General features: G+C 39.0%; 1 protein-coding gene across 4 annotated transcripts in view; it reads right to left on the bottom strand.

Moving 5' to 3' along the window:
- Positions 1-14,519, bottom strand: part of LOC127418323 (rap guanine nucleotide exchange factor 2-like) — a 185,681-nt gene that overhangs the window by 68,335 nt on the left and 102,827 nt on the right. For all 4 annotated transcript variants that reach the window (XM_051658872.1, XM_051658875.1, XM_051658874.1 and 1 more), the window contains exon 6: positions 12,317-12,484. In XM_051658872.1, the coding sequence (XP_051514832.1) occupies positions 12,317-12,484 (168 nt within the window). The remainder of the gene's footprint in view (positions 1-12,316; positions 12,485-14,519) is intronic.

The following is a 14,519-nucleotide window of genomic DNA, read 5'->3' as shown; positions in this document are numbered from 1 at the left end:
GGATTGTTTTAAGAAGTTACTTAAGACTCATTTATTTAAGGTAGTCTTTTAATATTTATTAATATTAGTTTTATGTGTGGTTGCTGCTGTATGTTAGTAATTTTGTGTTTAGTCTTTTTAAATTTGTTGGTATGGTGGTTTCTGTTGTTTTTTTATGTGTTTATTCAATCTTGTAGCGCTTTGAGTGAAATAAATGCACATTATAAATAAAAGGTATTATTATTATTATTATTATTATTTTTATTACAAATGTCAAGGGCATTCTGTTTTGTCACATCGCTGGGTGCAGGATAAAGAGACTTTCAAAAGTCTTTCTTCATGATAAATTGACTGAAGTGAAGGAGTGTGGTGCATGCATTAAAATAATTGAAATGAATGAACTGTACCTCATTATTTGACTCCAAACTGTGCTGAATTACTCTGTGGACCTACAAGGTGCCTCCAAATATGACAAATCTGTATCTCGACTAAAAGTCGACCGATAGTGGATTTTGCCAATACAGATAATTAAGGTGGTAGGAAAGGCAGATAACTGATTAATCGGCTGATAGTTTTTAAAATTATAGAATGTCAAAACAAATTTGTATTCTTTCCTCACTATGAGGGGCACAGACAAAGAGTCCTAAATGAATAAAATCCCAGATGCAGTTTCTTGTTCAACCAAAATCAAAAGATTTGGTACATAATGCGGGACTTTTAAATATAAACAAGCCCGAAACGCACCAGGAACTCTTACTTTGAAATGACCAAATGATGAAAAACCTATCGGGAACTATCGCCATAGATTTTTGCAGATAACAATAGTTCCAAAATGCAACTATCAGCACAAACTAATTGGTAAAACCGATATATACCGTTAAACCTCTAATCTTGACTAGGGCAGAGGAGCTTAGAGCTTTTCTAAAGACTTAGTCAATACTTCAATAGTGTATGAAAAGCAGCACGGAGCAAAATTATTTCAATCTGGTGCCAGAAATGAGGGATGTGCATGGATAGTTGACATTCGGATAACCGTTCGATGCGCTACTATTTGAATACCAAAATCACTATTCGGTTATTCTACACGTGCAATAAAGTTCTTCAACCTGACCTGGACTCGATGGGTTATGACAAACAGATGGGTTTTCCGGCTGCGTTTGGGTCAGTTTTTCAAGGATAGGGCGGGTTAGGGGTTGTTCAAACAGGCTTTTGTGCATTTTCTAAATACTTTTAACACGGGCTGGATGGACATCTTTGACTGTTGCCCTGAATCTCAATTTTTATTTTATTTTAGTATCTCACGCAGGATCGCCACATTTTTACGCACCAAGTTGTTGCGTTCGTTGTGCTGTGTTCTGAAGAAGTTCAGGATGCAAAAAGGAACTTCATGTGACTGTTACACCATTAAACATGATTACAGGAAGTGTTTTACTGAGCAAAGTTGCAACGCTTGATAAACGGTAAGACAGAGTTTTCCCCTTTTGCTCTGGTTATGTATAATCCTAAGACAAGTTCAGTGCCATTTGATTTTAAACAATTTAAAAATCAAAGCACCCCAAAGAAGCTATTTATCCGCAGCAGTGTGACCCGTGGTGTGGTATTGTCTGAAGAAATGGGCATACTTTGAATTTATGAAGGTGTAGAGAACCATGGTATGGTAACTTGGTGTAAATATGTATTTAAATTAATATGTATCATTAATGTTCCTTTCATTAAGCTACTATGAAAGTTAAGCATTGTATAGTTAATGAGTCTAGTAATGTTCACGTTAACACATTATCTTGTATTACCATATAAAACCTACAAAATAATTAATGGTTATTTGTTTTATTTGTGTACTATAATGTGCTTTTCTGTGTAAAGTGAAATTGTTCTCCTACTTAAATATAAATTGAAATGATTTGAGAACACGAGAAAAAGGCACCACCGACAGCAGTAAAAGGCAAAAAAAAAAAAAAGACATTTGATATAATTACGGGAAACAGTTGTCCAGCATTTCCGAAGAGCATCAAAAACTAGCACGGGTGCAATAACATGCAGTATTTTCACAAAGTTTAATTGCATAAGATTAAATGTATATTACGTTTAGCGGGGAAATAAAATTACAGTGCAAATTATGGTTACTCGGGGGGTGCTTGTGCATCTGGAAATGTCCCGCCCCTTACTAAAATGGAAAACATGATTTGTTAGCAAGTATCCAATCGTGTCTGAAATGAACGTTCTGATTGGTGGATCAGCTTAGTCGGACTGTCTGTCTTGGCTGTGCCATCAGTTGCGCCCCCGCAGCCCCATGCACATTTAGAGAGAATCTCTGTACTCTTCTTAAAAACATACACACACACAATTCACTCAATGGTGCTGTGGCATGGCGTTAGCAGATTAAAAAAGTTCCGGGTCAAAAGCCTCCTCATTGTTCTGGCGGCCATATGTATCATCACTTATTTTAGGTGGGCATACGCAAAATCCTAAGAAAGATACTGAGGGTGACTCCACGCACATGATATCCGGATCACATTTGAGGTTTACGTTTGTTCAGTAACAGTTTTTGTTTTCCCATGGTAATCGAATCCATGACATTAGCAGCTCCATGCTCAACTAGTTGAGCTACAGGAATCTTACCTTGTGTTTATGAAAATCCCACTGTGGAGACACTCTCGGAAATGCAAGGATTAGCTGGAATGCCCATCAGATTTACATCCATTCTGTTGCAGTTTCTCTAGAAGATAATACTCAAAATTTCCTCAGCTTGCAACCACTGATCTAAGAACACATACATAGACCAAATCTCTTCCCACAGACCATAACAAGGGAGCAAGTAAATGGGGTGGTGGGAATAATGTTATGGTGTTTACTTGTAATGTTTCTCAAGGGACAAACAATCCAGCGCAATGATGCTTGACACATTTCGTTGTACCAAACAGAACAAGAATTCCCAAACAAGATGAGGGAACACTGGCCTCTATCCCACAGGAATGGGAGGAATGCTGGGAATGAATGAGAGTATATTTGGGGGGGAAATCAGAAATGTGTCTACGTGAGAGTCCAGCTTTGAACCTCCATGAAACATCTGTGGCAAAAATTCATAAGACTAACACCCAAAAAGAAAAGTTATGAAAGCATAGTATAAGTGGAATAGACAAAAACCAGGGCAGGAATGTACAGGACAGCTCTAAAATACAACCCTTTCACCCTGTTTTTTGCTCTAGGTCTATGGCACATTTTTAAATTGAATATTATTTAAAGGGGTCATGACACGAGGCATCATATTTTCCTTGATCTTGTAACATATTAGAGCTCATTGTACTATAAAAAGTCACTAAGTTTCAGAACTCAAAAATTACTCCTCACTGCAAAAAGAGCATTTGTTGAAACCAAGCTGCCAAAACGACTCATTCTCTAATTCCTCCACATTGTGATGTCACACTGTGGTAGACATTTGCATCTGACTGCTTCCACATCAACACATAAACGCCTACTTTACATCATCACTTCTGTAGCCTCACCCAGTAGTGGTGAGCAGAGAGATGGCAAGTAGAGTGCAGGTCAGTCAAGAGCAGAGAGCCAATCTTAACAGTGGGCGTTTACTGTCAAGTCTTAAAGGAGAAGCAGCACCAAAACCAAGCGTTTCTGACAGGTCCGTCAAGAGCAGAGAGCCAATCATAACAGTAGGCGTTTACTGTCAAGTCTTAAAGGAGAAGCAGCACCAAAACCGAGCGTTTCTGAAAGAGGGTCACAGAATGAGGGTGTTTTACAAATATATGACTGTTTTATGTGCAAAAAAGACTTCACTAATATTATAAGTGAACCTAATAAGTGAACAAAATAAAATAATAAAAAGGCATGTCATGACCCATTTAATATCGTATAGAAAATTGCATATAGAAAATAATATAAAATAATGTTTAATAAGTATGTGCATATAATGAAAATTAATTTGAATACAAAATATCATGTGACATATTGTATCACTCTGTGCTTTCTTCCACTCAACTGGGGCTCAATGATTGTGTTATGGATTCATATCATATATTACACACACAGTAGCAGTGTAGTTGCCTAACTTCAACCAGCTGCACAAAGCACAGTGGGAACTGAAAACATAAAACAAATCTTAAGCTATAATGGCACACTGACAATGGACACACAAAGTCAGAACAGCAGCTAACACCTATATAAAAACAATACAACAGTCACAACAAGGAAAATGAGTAGAAGCAAAAAAGGAAGCATTTTACACATACTTGCTGATGATACAGTAGGTACAAAAACATTTAGAAGAAAGTAAGCAACATCTCAAGAGTAAGTTAATAAAAGTGTAACAACACATCACGTTCCCATTTGAATGAAGATGTGATATTGAACTTTAGCCAATTAGTGTAAAAGCAGCTACAATGAGCTGAAGAGAGTCTCTAAAATGCTTTGACTATTTGTAAAATGTTATAAAGAGCCAGCACAAACCCATTTTAAGCCTTAACTTTATTGGATCTGAAACAAGCTTATCACTGCGCCCTCTTACAAAGTGACATGAACTGTGAACGGTTAGCTTTAGCACCTTAAGCTGAAGTGTGTCATTTTTTCAAAGTTAAAATACTTTCCTCTATCCCAGCTTAAAACAGAGACAACTTCAAGTAAAACATTCATAGGTTGATTCCCTCAAAAAATTTTAAAAAACTGTGGCTCTGAAGCGCTATTAAAACATTGTTGAACTTCCGGTTCCAGATGCGAATGGAGTAGAAGTGTCCGCCTCCAGCTCCCACCACAGATCGTTTCTTATATTAACAAAAACCCAATATCTGACGAGTTGGATCGACTTTATACTAGAAAGCACAGTGCTTTAGTAACAGAGCAAAGAATGGCATCTAAATCAGCCAAACAAACAAAGAAAGTCACTGTTGCCAAAGATGAGACGCCCGCGGCTCATAGCGAAGTCAACATGCCTGCTCTGGTCAGCCTGTTCGAGGAGCACAAAGTCGCCCTCTCTACCGAATTTAAAGCTGCCATGACATCAATCGAGGCAAAACTGGATCATGTCCAAACTATGGTATCAGACCATGTAATATGTCTGACATCACTGGAATCCAATCCCGATCTATTGAGCGAGCGAATTCATGCATTGGAGGCTACATGTGCAGAGTTACCCGAAAGCAATGTAAAGCTTAAGGCGAAAACAGCCGACCTCGAAGGCCGCAGTTGCCGCAACAACATCAGGATTGTCGGCTTACCTGAATCTATCGAGGGTGCTCGTCCCACTGAGTTTTTTTCCAGAATGTTGTCTGAGATCTTAGGCGATAAGGTCCTGGCGTCTCCCCCTGAGCTCGACAGAGCTCACAGAGCACTTTTTTCCAAGCCAAAATCTGGAGAAAGGCCAAGAGCGGTAATAATACGATTTCATCGCTATCAGGTTAAAGAAGCCGTGATTTGTGAAGCCCGCAAAAGAAGAGGAGAACTGCAATTTCGGGGAAAGCCAGTCACCATCTTCGAAGATTACACTCTGGAAGTTCTTGAAAAACGTGCTCAGTACAGAGATGTAATGGCAGAACTCTACAATTTGGGTTTAAAGCCGTCCCTTTTGTATCCTGCGAGGCTAAGGATCTCAACCAAAGACAGGGTGAAAACGCTGCTCTTATCGGTGCCTGAAGCTAAAGAGTATCTGACGGCTCTATGCAATTCTTTGTAGTAGGTAGCGAAAGCTATGGACCAGATAAGTCTGGGTGTCATTTAGTTGTTATTATTCAGCTGTTATTATTCAGCTACTATAATAGGGGGCGTTGCTGCATGAACGGAGTCTTTAAAATCAGCAGGTTTATTCTTGTTCATATGTTGTGTTCTGTATAATACTTTGTAAAACTGCGAGTTGGTGCTGATTGGCTATACGAGTTGATACACTGCGTAAATTATGATTTTATAGCCTCCTTTAAATAACTTTATAAGAAGATATCTTTCGGTGTGGTTGGGTGCATACTTCTGGCCCTGCTTTATGATTTTAGTTTTCTGCTTGATGTGACGGACAAATTAATAATAGGCACCACTATTTCTTTTATTTTTAAATAAAAATAAATAAAAAAATTTTTTTAATAATAATATATATCAGTTCCATTTAACATACTTGTGAGGAGGTCTATGTTAAGTTCTAATTTATGAGTTATAAACACATGACATGTCTGCCATCCGGTTGGTCGTTTTAGGACCTGGCAACTGGCGCTCTTTATTGTTGTCTGTGTATTTAAGTTTAAGGGTTTATTATTTTGTTCTAAGGGATTGAGGATTGAATAAGGTAAGGTAAACCTAGAAGTGTTATTTGCTGATTGTAATGGATAAAAAGGCTTGGAAGAAGTTGGGAATGGTCACTGGGGTATGTTTTGATGACTTTGTATTTTTTATGTATGATTTTTTTCTTCGCTTTTCTTTTTTTACTTCTTTTTGTGATATTATTATTATCCATTTCTGTATCTCTTGTTTGACGTTAAGGATGGACAATAGGTACTGGTTGGTGCACTTTGGGAGAATGGGCCAAGAACTCTCGTTACACACACAGGTTTTTTACCTATTCTAATGGGTAAAGAACTTAGATTTGTGAGTTGGAACGTCAAGGGTTTGAACCATCCAATGAAGAGAAATTGGGTTCTCCTTCACCTTAAACAGCTCAAGGCAGGGGTGGCTTTCCTGCAAGAAACACATTTACGGTGTACGAACCATTCACGCCTCCAACAAGGGTGGGCGGGGCAGTTTTTTCATTCATCCTTTCAGGTGAAGGCAAGAGGTGTGGCCATCTTGATTGATAAAAGTATACCCTTTGTATCTTCGAACATCATTTCAGTAAGAATGGAGGTTATATAATTGTATTAGGCAAGCTATGTAACATCAGTGTTGCTTTGGCCAATTTTTATGCTCCAAATATAGATGATGTTAGCTTTTTTAAACACTCATTGTCTTATCTTCCAGATCTGAACTCTTACTCTCTTATACTTGGAGGGGACTTCAACTGCTGCCTGGACCCATTGATGTATCTTTCTTCTTCTATACTTTGTACTGCTAGCAAATCATCCACCTATCTAAAACATTTTTTCTCTGAATATGGTATAATAGATGTGTGCCGTTTTTTGAATCCTACAAACAGTGAATATTCATACTTCTCAGGTGTACATCACACTTATTCACGTATCGATTACTACTTCCTTGACAACACTTTGATCTCTAGGGTTCAGTCTTGTGTATACCAAAGCATTGTTATATCTGATCATGCTCCTTTAACTCTTGACATGGCATTTCCAGATTTGTCTTGCTTTATGAGAAATTGCCGTTTCAACTCTTCCCTCTTAGCAGATGAGGCCTTTTTTCTTTTCAATCTGAACAAATTTCCCTTTTTTTAAGCATAAATAAATCAGAAGTTGTTTCAAACTCGACAGTGTGGGAGGCTCTTAGGGCATACTTAAGAGGCTTAAAGTTATCTCTTATACCACCAATAAAAGACAACAATCTAAAGAAAAACAAATTTTCCTTGCAAATGAAATATCTCAATTAGATAAACGATTTGCTAGGTCCCCTACACCAGACCTGTACAAAGAGCACCTTAAACTTAAAATAGAATATGATTTACTTTCGACCAGTGAAACTACTAGAAAGTACTAGAAGTAATTTCTATGAATTTAGCGAAAAAGCAGGGAAGTTACTGGCCAATCAGCTACGTGGGATCAGAGCAAAACAAACTATCAGTGGGCTTCGTCTAGATAATGGGGAGATCACAACTAACCATGGCATGATTAACAATATGTTTAGAGAGTTTTATTCTACATTGTATGCATCAGACCTCACTCCTAAGCAGGACGTCATGGGGAAATTCTTTGGGAGCTTAAGTACACCTACATTATCTTTACAATTTAGAGCTCGTTTGGAAGAGCCAATATCTCAGGAGGAGGTGGTAGCTGCCATCTCTTCGTTACAGTCAGGGAAGTCACCAGGACCTGATGGTTTTCCATCAGAGTTCTATAAAAAAAGTCTGCACAGCTCACTCCTCATCTGACCTCAGTCTTTTCTGAATCTCTTGAGAGAGGAGCTCTTCCCCCAATGTTGAAGCAGGCTTGTATTTCCTTATTACTTAAAAAAGATAAAGATCCACTAGACTGTGCCTCGTTTAGGCCTATATCTTTGCTCAATTGTGACGTTAACATTTTGGCCAAGGTATTAGCTTTAAGGCTTGAAGATGTCCTCCCCACTGTTGTCTCCCCTGATCAAACTGGATTTATCAAAAATCGTCATTCTTGGGGCCTGGGTAGCTCAGTGGTAAAAGATGCTGACTACCACCCCTGGAGTTCACTAGTTCGAATCCAGGGCGTGCTGAGTGACTCCAGCCAGGTCTCCTAAGCAACCACATTGGCCCGGTTGCTAGGGAGGGTAGTCACATGGGTTAACCTCCTCGTGGTCACTACAATGTGGTTCGTTCTCGGTGGGGCGCGTGGTGAGTTGAGCGTGGATGCCACGGTGGATGGCGTGAAGCCTCCACACGTGCTATGTCTCCGTGGCAACGCGTTCAACAAGCCACATGATAAGATGCGTGGGTTGACCGTCTCAGACCCAGAGGCAACTGAGATTCGTCCACCGTCCACTGAGTCCTTTATTATTCGCTCTAGCCATTGAGCCACTGGCAGTTGCTTTACGTGACTGCCATCAGATTACTGGGGTTCATCGTGGGGGGTATCGAACATAAGGTGGCTCTGTATGCAGAGGACCTGTTACTTTTCGATTCTAATCCTCAGGGTACTCTGCCTACAGCTCTTTCCCTGCTTGAAAATTTTTGTCAGTTTTCTGGATACAGGCTTAATTTGCACAAGAGTGAACTCTTTCCAATTAACAGTGCTGCTTTGCAATTACAATATTTAAATATACCATTAAGGTTAGTGAAATATACATTTACATATCTTGGGATTTGCGTCACATGCCACTACAAACACCTTTTCAAAAACAACCTAATCAAACTCTTTGAACAGACTAAAAAGATCTTGTTAAGTGGTCCCCCCTAAAAATTTCACTAATTGGATGTATTAATTCTATTAAAATGACAGTGCTTCCTAAATTTCTTTACTTTTTCAATGCCTACCCCTGTTTATTCCTCTGCCATTCTTTAAATCTCTGGAGGCAACCATTTCCTCATATATTTGGAATGGTAAGCATCCCCACCTACGCAAAGCATTTCTTAAGAGATCTAAAAGCAATGGTGGCATGGCCCTTCCTATCTTTAAATTGTACTACTGGGCAGCTAATATACGAAGCATGTTATATTGGTGGCATTATCACCGGCTTTCTGATGGTCCTTCCTGGGTTGTTGCAGAGGCATGTGTTCATAAGCAAATCTCTCTTTCAGCGCTGCTTGGTGCTGCATTGCCACGGCTATCCTACACACGTCAACTGCCCAGTTGTGAAACATTCACTGAGGATCTGGGTTCAGTTTAGGAAAACTTTCACCCTCCAAAACTTCTCACGCCTAAGGCCCATTGCCCGTAATCACCTATTTCCGCCATCAATGCAGGATGGAACGTTTCAGAGTTGGTATGACAAAGGGCTAAAATGCTTTAAAGACTTATTTATTGATGATACATTTGCTTCTTTTGATAAATTGTCACAACGATTTGGCCTTCCCAAATCAGATTTCTTTAGAATCCTGCAAGTCAGACATTATTTTCCAGAGTTCCCATTGTTACCCCTTAAGAACCCTTTAGACAACTTCATTTCTCATAATGTACTGGCCAGAGGTTCAATTTCTGCCATTCATAATCTGATAGCAGATCTGGCTTCCTCTTCCTTGTCTAAGCTTAAGAGTGTCTGGTAGGAAGATCTTGGTTGCTCACTTTCAGAAGATACATGGAGTTCGGTTCTCAAGCACGTCCACTCCTCATCAATATGTGCTAGGCACTCACTCATTCAATTTATAGTAGTACACAGAGCGCATATGTCAAAAGTTAAATTATCCCAAATCTACCCTGGAACTAATCCCCTATGTAACCGAGGTGAAAGTGAAGATGGTACATTAATTCATATGTTCTGGACATGCCCTAAACTGGAGTGCTACTGGCGATCGGTATTTGAGACCCTCTCAGTGATCCTTCAGTGCAAGCTAGATCCGGATCCTGTGGTGGTGCTATTTGGGATTGCCCCAGAGGAATCATGGTAATCGATATCAAAGCGTGAGGTCCTTGCTTTTACCTCCTTCTTAGCACGCAGGGCAGTAATGCTAAAGTGGAAGGAGACAGCCCCGCCCACTTACACACAGTGGTCCAGAGATGCAATGTCTTGCCTTGACCTCGAAAAGATTAGATATTCCTTACGTGGCTCGAAAAAATCTTTTTTTAAGACCTGGCAACCTGTTTTGGACTATTTTCATGGATCTAAATGTCTAATCACTGATCGAACTTTTCATTTTCATTTTAATTAGACGTCAAACTGGTGATATTTATTTTATTTTAATAATTTTTTCATTTTAAATGTATTATTTTTGTTTATTTTACTTAATTGATTTTATATAGATGTAGATGTTTATGTACAGGTATATGGATGTGTGTGTGTATGTTTATGTATGTGCATGTGTTTATATATGTATGTAGGCATATGTATGTATATACATATGTATGTGGGTATTTGTGTATGTATCTGTACATGTCTATGTATATATGCTGAGATATAATGTCAGCACTAATGCGGTTTCTTTGGAATTGTTGTCATCATATTGCTATGCCCAAACATTCCAATGTCCCTATTGACTTACAGGAAATCATCTAATTTCAGTGAGTAAACATTCAATAACCGGTTTTATATCTGAAATCTGCATGTACATCCCTACAATGCAAACGTCCTACACATGTAATTATTTATTCATTTAAAGTCGGGAATTTTCCTGTTTCTTGAAAGCCTGAGTAAGTTATGTATATCTGTATCAAACAGTATCCACCTCTAACAAACTTCATCAGCTAACAGGTCAGCTGAATGTAAACAAGTTCACTGAAACTGAGGTAAGATACAAAGACATTTTCAGACTTATTTATTGTGATAAATAAGTCGAAGTGTTTGTTCAGAGTTACTTGTTTTATGTTTTTATCAAAAAGTGCCTTGTTCTCGCGGTCACTTGAATAAAAGCGCGCGCTCTCTTCTCCCTCTGTCACGCGCAGCGGGCGCTGAGATTGAGGGAGACAAGCAAACCAAAGATGGGTTAAATTAAACTGATACGGGTTCAACTGGAGGACAATTAATTAAATTGACTACAGAGAGCACTTCAGTGTGAAAACAAGCAAATCCTGGACATTTAAGGTGATTTAGAAATCCCGGTCTGACTATTTTTACAGTCCCTTTCGGGTTAAGGATGTATTGTCATCCTAAACAAGCAGATATTACAGCTTTTCCTACTTATATTACAACTTGTGGACAGTTTTCCCACTTATTTTGGTGATCGTTGTGTTGCAATGACAGCCAGAACACGGGGCAGGTGAATGCTGACATCGCGATCTGCAAATATCTTTTTCCTCGTAACGAATATTATCCATAACAAGCAAATCAAACATTAAACATGATTGTCACTAGAGGGCGAAACGCAACTGTTGTATCAGCAGGTTCAGAGATGGCGAAACGGGGGTGTTTTCTCCTGTCAGTCACTGACCCTCTATGAAAGGTTGGGCATACTAAGATGGTCGCTCAAACACTTCCGGTGGCTTCACCTCTGGCTGGCAGTTTAACGTTGCATCAGCGATCCAGTTATATTTATATATCAGTGGGCTCATCCAGTCTGAATTTAAAGTCAGAACTATACATTTTAATTTTACAGTTTTGAGTTTTATTTTTAACTACAGTATTACTAAATGCAAAATTGTTTTTGGAATGATGCCAGACATATAATTCCTTTAATAAGAATAATACTATCTTCTGTGATATTCCAAAACGTAATAAAATTAATAAAATTCCAAATAAAAAATAAAAAATTAAATTAAATTAAGTTCCTTTTATTTGTAAAGCTTTTAATTGTAAAAAAGGCACTGCCACATAGTTATTTAATATATAAACCATTTTTTCATTGAATTTCCAGCAAAAATAACTATATTGTAACAGGCCATTACCATTATGAAAATTACTGCAATATAAGTCTTTGGTCATAATGCCTACCCCTAGGCATATGTAACAAATGCAGCACAAAACATTACTCGAACAAACAACAAGCGTTTGGAATGACGTACATTTACCAGCACATTAAAAACAGGACAGCAAAGCCAAACAGGTAAGGAACAGTAACAGTCATACAGTGGGAGGGGCAAAGTTCAAAGGAGAGGTTGTGCAGGTAAAGTTAAAGCGTTGGACTGACCGTATGGTATCCCCGGCCAATGGGCGGCTTGCCTGCTGGATAGGGGTCTACTGTATCGATGATGGTTTGCCGCTCGCCTTTCTGGTTGATCTTGCGAAACCTTCGGCGGGACTGTCGATGCGATGCCTGCCGCTGAAAATACTCCTCATTTTCATCCATATAGTCCACCTGCAAACGGAGGAGAGAACGGAGTGAGTCTCTTTCTCTCTCCTCCTCACCCCCATCCCCTCCCACCCCTCTTGCTGGCGCTGTGTAAAAATAGCAGTGGGTGTGTGAGCCTGTCTGTGTTGTGTGTGTATGTGTGTGTGGGCTGAGTCTCAAACGCCTACGTCAAAGAGAGAGCACAAATGAAGGGGAGAAGCAGGGAGCCTGCAGCTCACAAGGACCCTTTCAGTGTCAAAATGTGTGCTGTACAAGTTATTAACCTGACCGACCATAAGAACTGAGTTCAAATGGCAGATATTTTCAATATCAAACTACGTGACGACAGCTATATTCTAGATCAGAGTTTCTCAACTGGTCAACAGAGTTTCTCTCACAGCCCTAAAAATGGGTTGCAGGTCTGTTCTGATAGGGTCATGGACAGCAGGAAAAGAAACAATGTATCAACAATGTAATGTTTAATATAGTTAAATAAATGAACTTTTATTAAAAATTTTAAAAGGGATTAGAAAACACTTGACACATTTTGTGCTGTTGATGTCAAATATTGTGCGTACAACAAAACACTACGGTATTTTGGCACAAATTCATCTATCACATGGAAAAAGCTAGCCAAATTAGGAAGATATCAACATGGACATGTTGTGTGATATGCCCTTAAAAAAATTCAGGGTTAATGAAGTGAAGCTAATTTTTTGTCTGGATATATTATTAAGTTAATAAAAGACAAATTAAAAATGCAATTCACAGGATGCAAGTTTTTTAATACACCTCTACTAAGACGTTTTTGATTACTTAATTGAAAGTCATTTACAAATATGTTATTATTATTATTTATGTATTTTTCTGGGGATTGTGGCATGTGATGTAATGGTAAAAAAAAAAAAAACAGTGATAATATTTTTCAGATAAACAATTTTTTATTGATTCTCGTAAATGAACACAGAAAAACAACATATATACACAGAATCAATCTTAACCCCACTATTACCCCTCCCCCTCCCAATCCCACCCTGGCCCCAACAACATCCCAGTGGTCGCAAATGATATAGACACACACACACACACACACACACACACACACACAAATAAAAAATATATAATAATAAAAATCACCCATCCATAAATGACATATACCCGTCCCATTTCTCCACGAACCTGCTGTACTTACCCATTCTTCTAAACGAACCCTCCTCAAAGACTGCCGCCCTTCCCATCTCCGAGCACCACTCCTGAAAGGAGGGTGCTCCAGCTGACCTCCAGCCCTTTAAAATTATCTGCCTGGTGATCATGACACTGCTTAAGACACAACTCTTTATGTGTCTGTTTTCAATATCGATGACCGCCCAATCGCCCAAAACAGTCTGGGGCAAAATGCTACCCAAGTGCCTAATATATCGCACACCATACTCTGAACCTTCAACCAAAACTCCTGGATCTCAACACACCCTCAAAACACATGGGTTATGTCTCCATCCTCTGACTGGCATCGCCAGCAGGTGGGTGTGTCTTTAAGACCAAGCCTATAAAATCTAGAGGGGGTCAAACAGAACCGATGTAAAATCTCGAATTGCATAAGGTGCACCCTTGCACCTCTAGATGCAGTCGTGACATTTTTTAGAATCCTAACCCACTCTCCTTCCTCCAATTCCAAGTTTAAATCTTTCTCCCATAATCTCTTGAGAGTGTTTGAGGCTCCATTCCCCAGACTCTGAATTAACAGGAAGTAATACGCTGATGCCTCATGACCTTTTTCAAAAGCAGTAATCACCACTCTCATAGTATCTACTGCTTTAGGGGGGTGAATGCTATTCGCAAACATAGTTCAAAGCAAGTGGCGCAGCTGTAGATACCTAAAAATCTGAGATCTGGGGATCCCAAAATGTTGAACCAAATTTTCAAAGGATCTCAACACACTACTCTCATATAGGTCACCAAGTGTAGTAACCTACCTCACAATCCACTCTGGCCAGCAGAAAGGGGACTTATTAATACGTAGTTTAGGGTTCAGCAATAAGCTCGAGGCAACATTTAGATAAAT

Source organism: Myxocyprinus asiaticus, chromosome 27 (assembly GCF_019703515.2).
Source record: "Myxocyprinus asiaticus isolate MX2 ecotype Aquarium Trade chromosome 27, UBuf_Myxa_2, whole genome shotgun sequence".
NCBI classification, from domain to species: Eukaryota; Metazoa; Chordata; class Actinopteri; order Cypriniformes; family Catostomidae; genus Myxocyprinus; species Myxocyprinus asiaticus.
Note: the sequence above shows the minus strand (reverse complement) of the source record. Positions and strands in the feature narration are given on the sequence as shown.